The sequence below is a fragment of the Oculina patagonica genome, chromosome 9, assembly GCF_052425735.1.
Source record: "Oculina patagonica isolate OP01 chromosome 9, crgOcupat, whole genome shotgun sequence".
NCBI classification, from domain to species: domain Eukaryota; kingdom Metazoa; phylum Cnidaria; class Anthozoa; order Scleractinia; family Oculinidae; genus Oculina; species Oculina patagonica.
The window spans coordinates 1063541-1074442 of NC_135766.1; the positions used below are offsets into that span (position 1 = coordinate 1063541).

At 37.9% G+C, this 10902-nt stretch overlaps 1 protein-coding gene and 1 pseudogene across 2 annotated transcripts in view; one reads left to right on the forward strand and one right to left on the reverse strand.

Moving 5' to 3' along the window:
• LOC144665203 (uncharacterized) overlaps positions 1-10902 on the forward strand; it is a 277333-nt pseudogene that overhangs the window by 191266 nt on the left and 75165 nt on the right. The window lies entirely within an intron of this gene.
• LOC144666512 (uncharacterized) lies at positions 413-4273 on the reverse strand. The gene is made up of 4 exons (XM_078527935.1): positions 4085-4273; positions 2866-3868; positions 2224-2427; positions 413-1929 (listed from the first exon to the last, which is right to left on the reverse strand). Exons 1-4 carry the CDS (start codon positions 4271-4273, stop codon positions 413-415), a joined length of 2913 nt encoding a protein of 970 aa, XP_078384061.1.

The window sequence follows — 10902 nt, forward strand, 5'->3', positions numbered from 1 at the left end:
AAGCAGTTTCTGCTCTGGGAGTAAGAAGGTACACGAAGCATGCAAATTCGAAACAAAACTGATTTTCTTCAATGTTCTCCTAACTAACTTGGCCTTTTCTTTCTGGTATTTATAGGAGAATATAAGCTTTACTAAATGCTTCTTTCTTTCTTCTGGCTGCTAGAGTAAATAGCATGCAGAAACATGTTCATTTTATTTACTTACTTCCTATAAGTAATTATATTTACATATAACAGAAGAAAGGAAAGTGATGAATGATTTATAACAGAAGAATTGAATTGTTGGATTTCATAACTTGAGCAGTTTTTCTCATGTGCATCTTGGGTACATAGGCCTTATAAAAGAAGGAATAATGAAGAGATGCATTTACTACTTGGCTTTATAACTAACATACCAACACCGCACACTGATATCACAGATGGACAGTTATTTTCCAGTGCTTGAAGAGTTCTTCACACAAAACTAACTTTTTGTATATTGAGTACTGCTCGTTGTCTGTTTTAAGGTCTTCTAAGCTCGCTTCAGCACAGTCATTTTGAAGGAAGTATTGCTTTTCCCATTCCTTGTGCTGTTTCTTCAATGATGTGTGATGAGCCAGGTTTTGTGTCTGCATTGGTGCAAGAAGGTTCTGGAAGTTGTTTGTGTGAAAGGTGCTTGTTGGATGTTGCTTCATGTTTTGTCTTGCAGTGTCCAATTTGTAAACATTTTCTGTTTCGCCAACTATTTTGGCTATATTTTTACACAGCTTTGTTTGAATTTTTTTTCTTTGTGAGTTGTCTGAGCTAGGTCTGCCGTTATCTGAAAGTGATTTTCTGCTTTGCTGGCTTGTTGTTAAATTTTGAATTGGTCTTCTACTTGAATAATTATCAGTGCTACTTTTGTCTTGCTCAGAATTCTTTAATGTACTGTTATTTGCCACTGCAGACAAAGATGGTGATGTGAACAAAGGTTGCAGTTCTTCTTCATCATTTTCATCATCACTGTACTCACCAGAAAAATCTTTGAACTCAGGAGTGATAACTTCTTCCAATAATGTTACCTCTTCTGCTGCATCTTCATCATCATCTACTACAAGAGATTCTGTTTCAGCATCTTCAGCTTCATTGCCTAGTTCTTCATCACTGTCATCATCTCTGTACAAGAAGTTTGTGCGTGTGACTCTGGTGCAGTCACCCCTCTGGTTGTAGATTCTTATTGTGCTGTGAGGAATTGTTATATTTTCATCAATTAGACACATATCCCAACACTCTTGTAGGTACTCTTCCTCTAACTGGAGGTTGCTTGATCTGAAATGATGAAGTAATGGTCCCCGAGGTCTGCTGTTAGCTTCATTAGGACCATCAAAGAATTCAACTCCAGACAAAATCTGCTGCCACCATACACCTTCCCCACCAGCAATAAAGTCACTGATACCCTGCAGGTGAGCCTGATATTCTTTCGGGTGTTTGATGATATATCGGTTTGGAATAACTGTGCTTGGGAGTGGTGGAAGGGTATTGTAGTATTTGGAAATTTTTGATTCCTGCATTTTCACTGGATTGCTGCTCTCTGCAAGCTTTTGCTCAGCCTGCAGGCGGATGAGACTTGGTGTGATTATGTCTCCTGGCCGCCTGTTGGTTAACTTGGTCACACCTTGAAGTGTATTAAAATGTCTCTCTTCTTCTTCAGTATTTGTTGACTTCAAAGAGACAATTCTGCTTTGCTTCGCAGCATGTGCAGTAAGGGAATGCCAGTATCTGCCATAAAATTTTCTCTCAGTGAGAATTTTTGGCTTGCCAATGATTTCCTTGCAGGTCATGGCATGTATGAAGGCTTGATTGTGCAGGCGGAGAACTAATTTGGGGCATCTTGAATGTGCTGGCATGTACAGAAGTTTACTTAGCTCTGTCAGGGAATCCAGGAGTGACTGTACCAAAGGTCTTACTTTTCCTACAAAGAAGAGGCAGAGAACAGTGAATTTCGAATAGCTAAATAGCATTGCAAGGCTAAAATATTGCTTGTACAGTTCTAAATACACTGGCGTTGTGATCAGACTGTTACTATTACAGCTTATTACATTGTAATTATAAACAAGGTTACATTGAGTTAACAGTTGTTTCATAAACAGGGTAATGTACATTAAAGTAGGAATTCAGTGAAACATCCATTTCACGTTTCAGATTTGGATTAAGTAAATACAGCTGTATTATATGTTATGAGACTCAGTGTGCACACGATTCTTACCTCTTAAATACTGAGCCACTATAACAGCTGCAAGTCTGTAATCACAACCTCTTTTCTTCTCCTTTCCACCCGACGAATATTCTATGATTTCTTCAAGTGCTTTCTTTTCTTCCTTTTCAAGGTGACAAGGCAACTCAGTCAGGACATTGGCAATGTGTTCTTTTATGTCATGTAGGGGCTCTGTGGGTAGGACTTCATAATTTCCTGTTTAAAATATAATGCATAAGATTGTGTTTAACCACCCTGTCTAGCTGGCAGTCTTAGTTTCTCTCACTTTTTTTCTCTCGTGAGTAAAAAAAATCGGCAGGAGTGGTAAGGTCAAACTAATTTCTGTGTAAGATGATAACAAAACAGGGAAAATGTAACATTTGTGTTCCTTAAAACAATGTGTTCATAGTTGACAGTGTATGATTTGTGCTGAGAGTTTGTGAAGAAAAAAAAAACAACTAACAAATGAATACTTAAATTTCTGATAGTTATTCTTTCCTTAAAGTATATAAAAGGCTGATCTTTGCTCTCAGGATCCTGCCTAGTTTGATGAGAATGTCTGTATATGCCTTGCATGAAACTTAATTTAATTTATACACATACATGTGTATACACACCTGTGAAAATAATGTGGTCACTATTCACTATTCTTACCTAAACCAAGATCTGCCATATGTTTTGATTGATCAAAGAAGATCATCGCAGGCACTCGTTGAATCCCACCAAGCTCTTCCTTGAGAACCTCTTGCAGCTCATCCTTCTGACCATCACAAGGTAGTCCACGGGCAGAGCACTCCCTCTTCAGCTCCTCTAAAAGAAGGTCTTTAAAGGGTTTTATGCCACCATTTCTTTTCTGTCGACCTGCAGGACCTTGCAGAACTTTCTTTTTGCGCTCTTGGAGGCTCAAGTGTGGTCTGTTGAGGGAAACTGCAAGATGTTTGTACTTTCTGGAATCTCCACTGCAGCTTGCACATCCAGCATGTCCACCTTTCTGTTCCCCAGCCTCAAATTGTTGCTGCGGACCATCACCGTGGAAAAACCGCATGGTGTCAGAGATCTGTATACCACCTGATGTTGTTACTTTTGCATCCAGGGTTTGTAAGCATGCCTTTCTGGTGTTGATGTAGGCCAGCTGCTCAACCTCAGATGACCCACACCTTCCCAATATGTACACGTGCGGTCTTTCAACTAAATTTTGAACATCAACGTTCTCTTGACCCATGCCTTTCATTTCTTCGTTGGTGAAGTAAAGGGCCTCATCATAAACAGCATTGACTGTGAGTAGGATGTGGCCATGATTTAGAAGAGTTGCATTGTCACTCCAGACCATAAGGTGCCTTTTTCTTTCAATTTCTTTCAGTTTTTCTTTCCTATTGGATGCACTTTCTTCCTTTTCATCCTCACCCAACTGCTTAAGTCTGGAACTGATTTCATCTTCTGTCATCAAGTCATAGTCGCTATCACTTCTTATTCGCATCAAACCCATTGCCTCATGCTCTTTCAGCATATTTTTTCTGATGTCAAGAAGAGGAATCTTGCGGCCTGTTACTGTAAATGTTTCTGTCTTTATTTTTCCCTCTTTTGTCAAGGTGACTTTCTTGAATGTTTGGGGAACAATCATTTCACCAAGAATGTACTCGCCACTTTCAATTTTGCTCTACAAAAATAACAAATTGATAGGCATATACAAATCAGTTTGCATTTTTTCAGCTACTGTAACATATTTTCTAGTGAGGATTGAAATTCTTTCTTGTTTTGTTTGCTTATTTTGTATTACCTAGTATGTTTACAACTTATTTTTACAGGAAAGTATCAATACATTTTAATAACGTTTCCATTCATTCATTTTTTTATTCAATTCTCCCTGACTTACCATTAAGGTTTCTCTGATCTCACTGTTTGTTTGTTGGACTGGGACTGATATCTCTCCACCCTGCATTCGTCTTAATTTTCTCCTGGCTGCTGGCTTAACGCTTCTGAAGTGGTTAAATCTAGACAACTGCACCCCCTTGTTTTCTAGAAACTCTTTGACGACCATATTTCCATTTTTTGTTTTTTCCATCAGGCCATATTTACGAGCAAGATTAGAGAAATTAATCTGAAAAGGAAAATGTTATTCACATAAGTGCCATGTTTTATCACTGGTTAATTAAGCAACCAGTTTATGTTGTCTGGGAGTGGTACACATTGAGAAGCTAATGTACAGTATATATGTTAATTTAATATTTGTATTTTATTATTCATTTGTTGATTTTTTTTTAATTTTAAAGGAATTAAATGTAGTGGAGTTAGAGAATTGTTACTTAAGAGGAGTAGCAATGTATTATAGAGTATTTGGTGTATGGCTACATTATTTGAGAAAAACTGTGTCTTGACGTTTACTAACCCTTTCTCCATCTTTCATTGTATTTACTTCTTCTAGGAGCCCATCCTTATCAAAGTTAAGATGATCCGGCTTTGGAGAGTGCCTTTTCTTTTTTCGCTGGCCTTCTTCTTCCAGGCGTGCTCTTTTGTTGGCCCTGTTCTCAGCATCAACTTTGGTCTCAAAAGAAAGTAACAGCCGCTGTTGTTGACGTTGGCTGTATGTCTGCCTTGTTCCAAGCATGGTGTCACAATCCATTGTTGCCCACTGCTCCTGGATGTGCTTCTTGTCAGCTCTGGATTTATTTCTCCTTTCTCGTTTCAACTCAGCACGGGACTTTTTCACCTGGACATTTAGCTCAGGAACATTGGTTTGAGCAACAGCAAAAGTTATGCCAAATGTCTTTTCAAATGGAGTGTTAATTTTGTCATAGACTTCTTTTGTGGCAGCTTTTATAGCCTTTTTTGTTACTTTCACATTTACAGCAGATGATTCTTTAAGGACTCGGCTGTTGACTTTTTTGTAAATACTTTGATTTGTAACAGACTTTGATTTGTTTCCCCACAAAGGAAACAGAGATTGGATAGAGAAATGGTGAGCATCACAGGCTTTACATTGTGAACGGCAATGTTGCCTTTTTTCATGTTCTGTGAGCTTTTCCCAGTTGTTTGGACTGAAGTGCTCTATGTATTTTTCCCTCTCGGCTGTCTTCCATTTTTTAAAATGGAGTACAATACTCTTGGACCGCTTGTTAAACGAATATTGGTCTACTTCAAAGCGTTTTTTGTGTTCTCCTTTAAAAATACCCGAGTACTGTCTGCACCTCTGTTCTTGATCATACTCAACCTTTCCATTGGGCTTCAGGTAGCTTAATTTTGCTGCAACTCGAGCAAAACCACATCCGAAGTAGGAGGCCATTTTAGGCGCCGAATCTTGAATTTGCTTTCTTGTTAATAGTGCTTTGTGAATAATTCCCTCGAAATAATACTTAATATACCTTGAACTCGCTCTTAACTTGAAATAGCCTCTTGCAAACCCTCGGAGAATTACAATCTTTCTATAAAGTGCATACGATTATTTTGCAGAAGTGCTGTTGTTCGCTGTATTAGCGTGACAATGGTTTTAATTTATTTTGTTTTTAGCGCCAAAATAACGCGCCTAGCACCAATCGGCATAAATTACAACTAAAGAATACGTATTTTCAGTGGGAGAGTTCAAGTTACATCATCATGTTCGTGACATATATTCGTTATGACCGTCATGGTTCATATAGTATCGTAAAGAAACAAAAAGATAAAAACAGAATTGCATGGTTGTCTAGCGTCAGTTTAATCTAATATTAACAACTGGGGAAGTGTACACTTTGGGAGAGGTGTTGAAAATGACTGGAAACATGACTCTGTACCCTTTCAAGGGAGGTGTTCGTTAGCGGAAGTTTGCTTGATTGTGCACGATTTTGGTAATACGTACAGTTATCTCAATTTAGTTCTATTAGATTATTTATTTAACAACACTATGTACTCAGGTAAGACTGCTGAAAATAATTATCTTTATATATACAGGTTTTCTGCGGATATAGAGACGGGGGTGGGGTGGGAAACTAATCACCTGACCTGAAATGTTACATTTGACTAGTGACGTCATTAGCGTATGAGGGGTGTGCAACCGAAATGATTTGTTGACACTTTATTTTATTTACTTGTTTTTCAATATTTAGATTTTAAGTACGCCGAAAAATTGAAGCAATTTACTGATTCCACTTAGCACTATTTTTGATAATGAAAAGCACAACAGATAGGTTTTTACAGAACGCTCATTGACCCGCGAGTTGATGAACATGTGCTACCAGGGACAAATTAGGAAATGTAAAACTGGAAGTCGAGTTGCAGTTGCGTCTGGATGACAGACAACAGTCCTATGTGAACTGGTGCAGATCGATAGAGTTGGCAGTTGGAAGTTTACAACAGATTACAAAATGAAGGATAGTATACAATAAACAAGAGTGAGTTTAAAGAGCGAGTTGACAGAGCTCATGGAAATATTTAACTATGTCAACCATTTTTGCCTGAAAACAGGCTCCTTGAAATAATTGGTGAAAATGGCGGGAAATGGGGCTAATAGAACAGGCCGCGAGCGTTAGACTGTAAGCGAAAGAGAGCCTACGGAAAAAAAAAATGTTTATTGTGTTAAAGGGTAGCAAGTTCCAGGTGCTTCTTTAACGCATAAAGGCATCTGCTAGAAACGATCAAACCCAATATCTACATGTCAGGACTGGCGTAGTGGCTAATGGACTATTGTTTTGAAGGGCTAAGGTCGAAAAATGGACTGTATTTGTTTGATGTGTATCTTGTCTAGTTTTATTTTATTCTCGTCGACGTTCTTCATTCGATCATTATTTATTTCAGTTTGCCTCGATCCTTTTCTCTTTCAATATGTTGAGGACAGAATTCCCCATTAGCTTTCTTTTTATTTGGAAAGTTCTGCATGTTGTGTGCAGTAAGATCTCGCTTATAAGTCATGGGCCTGGGGGACTAACTTCCTGACCTGAAATGTCATTTCCCCATTAGACTAATGACGTCATTAGCGTATAAGTGGTGTATAACCGAAATTATTAAATTTTCAGCCACGGATGTTGCATTTCTAGCATTCTGATTGGTTCACTCAATCCCGGTTGTCAGCTCGTATACCTTAGTTTGACCTTATTTGGAAAATGATTGCGTTACTGTTGCCAAACTAAAATTTTTCTGCGGGAAGCAACAGTTCCATCAAAAAAATGGTTTTGAACAGCAAATTTGGCGAGCTTTATGAACAAGAAATAATTAGCGGTGCCTACAAAAACCAAAGAAATGCCATAGTAAATTAAACTACGCAAAACAAAAGGATAGATGCGAAAAGTGTAATTAATAATACTTTTAAACTAAACGCACAGCAAGAGCAAGTGAATAAAGTAATTTACGACAGAACGGCAAACTGACACAGTTTCATTCAGTGTCCGTCATAAAACTAGGCTCAGCACTTCAGTAAAGTTTGTTACCTTTCAATCTTGGTTTTGTCCTTTCATACTTTAATAAACCTGTTCCACTTTGAGCTCAATTTCGCTTCAAATAATATAACAGTCTTGATGACAGTAAACACTTGTAAACACTTGCTTCGTTCGACTTGCACAAGACTTGTAGTTTCCAGAAAAGGTTTTGCTTCGGATATTCTCGTAAATCTTAACTGTTGTCACAATTTCCATGATATTTAGACGACTTTAGAGGGGATTGTTCGAGGAAAATCTTCTGAAGAAAACTCTCTTGGCGTCTTGCTCGCTTTCCTCGTATGTTTCATTCAACTCAAGAAGTGAACACCGCGCCAGAAATTTTCGCGCCTCCTCATACTATCACTTCGTTTACATCAAAATGAAATGTCCATTCGATTTAAACTTGAGAAGAATTTAATAAAACAATTATTCCATTCGCCCTTGTTGGATACGAGTCGTTATAGCCAACTCGGCGCTTCGCGCCTCGTTGGCTATTTACCACCTCGTATCCAACGCGGACTCATGGAATAATTGTTAATTATATTTTATGTCGGCAATTTTTATGTTTCTGGACATTTAGTTTGTTGGTATATAATTAATTGATGTTGCAAATTTTGATTGTAAATTAAAGAAGTTTCGAATTTGAAGGCTGCCCTTTAAAATCTATGGCAACATGTTTCCCTTTTGTTTGCACAGTAACGCAACAAAATAAAATTCTTTGGCATTTATCTTGGTAATTTCAAGACCCCTGAATCGAACGATTAAGTACTCCCAAAAATAGAAGCGATTTACTGATTCCACTTAGCAGTATTTTGATAATGAAAATCATAACAAGACATGTTATGACAGAACGCTTCATTGACCTACGTGTGACATTTTATTGACAGTACAGTTTTCGGAGAAAATATAAATTAGAAGTCAACATGTAAATTGCAGAGCAGCCTGGATGCACATGACAGATAACATTGCTGTGTGAACTAGTAGTGGAGTATACATTTCCTTCAATTAAAACAAGAACTTTACGTCTTAAGCGAGTTTTAAAAATACTTAATTGAGATTCACATGGAATCGCTTTACTTCAAACATATTAGCATGAGGATAGGCCATGCTTTTAAATTGTTGACAATGGTGAAAGATAGCGCAAAAAGGACGCTAGGAGAAAGCTGTGAGCGGAAGACAGCCGGCGGAAAAGATTAATTTATATACGTATTGGGTAAGGAAGGGGTCTTGCACCTCCTCTTTCAACAAAGGCTAGATTAAAGCCTCTTTAAATGTCCATGAAAAAAATGTACCGCTCTACAATCGGGTTCATCGTCTTCCTTCCGTCTGAGAATGCAAACTTTAAATTTGTCATGGACAGTTTTGTCTGTAGTCATTTGAACAAGTTCAGAATGTATGCATGGTGTGTATTAAACAACTACTTTCACTATGACCATCGGGACTTGATAAAGGGTAGCCTACGTAAATGGCAGTTTTGTTGGGGTTATCGCGCGTCGAAGCGGTGAAGAGCCTGGGAAAATGAAAGGCTTGTTTGCTTTCTCTTCCATAACCCCCTCGCGGCTCGTTTTCACGGCCTCGCCAGTTGCTCACGCGCGCGTAATCACCAGCTACGCAGGCTAGATAACGGGAGCCATCACATTAAAACGTTTTTATCTTCATCTTCTTATCGTTTAATGCCATTTCGAATTAAACAACCTTTACATATGTACTTCTCTCTATGACTTGGTGTTCTACTTGAATCGATATTCTGTGTGATTTTAGTAAGGAATATTCATTGCGCCGGCTAAATCGCACCAAAAATTTTGTCCTCTATGTCATAAACAAGTAATCACATGTTTCCTCGTGTTTTCTGCAGTTCCAGTTTTCTTTTCTCCCATATGGTGTGATATTACTTGCATTGTGTGTCAAAGAGGGAGAAAATAAGTGCCTCCAAAGGTCGAGTCCCCGTGAATATCGGGACAAGATGAGATCCAGGGAAAGTTAAATCTAATATGTTGCCCCCACCACCCGGACCCTGAGGTAATTTTGCCCTCTCCAGATTTGACCGATTAACGATGTTTTACGATGGCGGATTCTCGGTCAGAATCTTGTTCGTTTCTGGTATCTGTCAACATCCTTCCAGTCGGAGAATATGAAAATAACCGTTGTTTGTTTTATAATAATATTATCCCCCTGAAAAAGAAAGTTTCCAGGGGGTTTTCTCACTTAATTTCACAATTATTAATCAGACAGGTTGAAAAAAGGTTCCAAGACTCCAGTACGATATAGAAAGCAAATGCCTTTGTTTTATTTTACTGATCATATCTCATTAATAAAACTATACGCCTTACAACAACTTTGATTTCCGAGATCTAACAAAATTTTATTCTATAATATTTTCTGCCGTAGCAAGTTAAGGACCTAACATTAACAAATTCAGTATTAAACGTTTTTATTCTTAATTTTATAGATTCTTGTTTAAGTTTCGCGAATGTGAAGAAGGCCACCGCTTCGTACACCGATTTAAAAAAAAGTAAAACCACTAAGTTCTTATGGCTATAGCATACCATCTATGAGCCTATATCTCGTCAAAACTGTCTCAAATATCTAATAGTTTAGTCTTAAAAAGTATAGCAAATTACGCCCAATCTCCTCTTTTATATCTAAAGCCTAGACTTAAATGATGATCTTCGCGCGGCATAAAACATGCAAAAAGCATGAAGAGGAAAAAATCATGCCTCGAGTATATGGATTTGAAGAAGCATCTGAAGCCTGCATGATGCGAGTTGCATTTTTAACTATCTTCTGTTTATTTCTTATTTTCTACCTAGAGACTCAAGTAACTATTCCTGAACTGTTTGTATCACCAGTCCATGATTCAAAGTCGTGTACCTTTTGCAAAACCGTATGTACAACAGTAAACCTTAAATGACCATTTTAAGAGTTAGGCCCATGGTAGTATTGAAAAAGTTCTTAAAGTAATAAGCATGAAGTTGTAATATGAAATTTTAACTGAAGAGAAGATCCTCGCAGTTATGTACACAACTTAAGCAGTCGCGAAAAGAAAGCCTGAAAAAATCAGGCTTGCCGGGACTCGAACCCTGTCCTCTGCGATACCGGTGCAGCGCTCTTACCAGTTGAGCTAAAAGCCAACTGGGAGCTGGTCATTAAATTGGTTCGTAATATACCCGGGGAATTTGGTCTAAAATGATTATAGCGAAAGTGGTACTATCAAGTGTCAAGTGGATAACTTAAATGGCTCTCGAGGTAGTTGGTATTGTTTTTTTTCTCTGTATGAAATAAAGGCGTTTACATATATGTGAAAGGT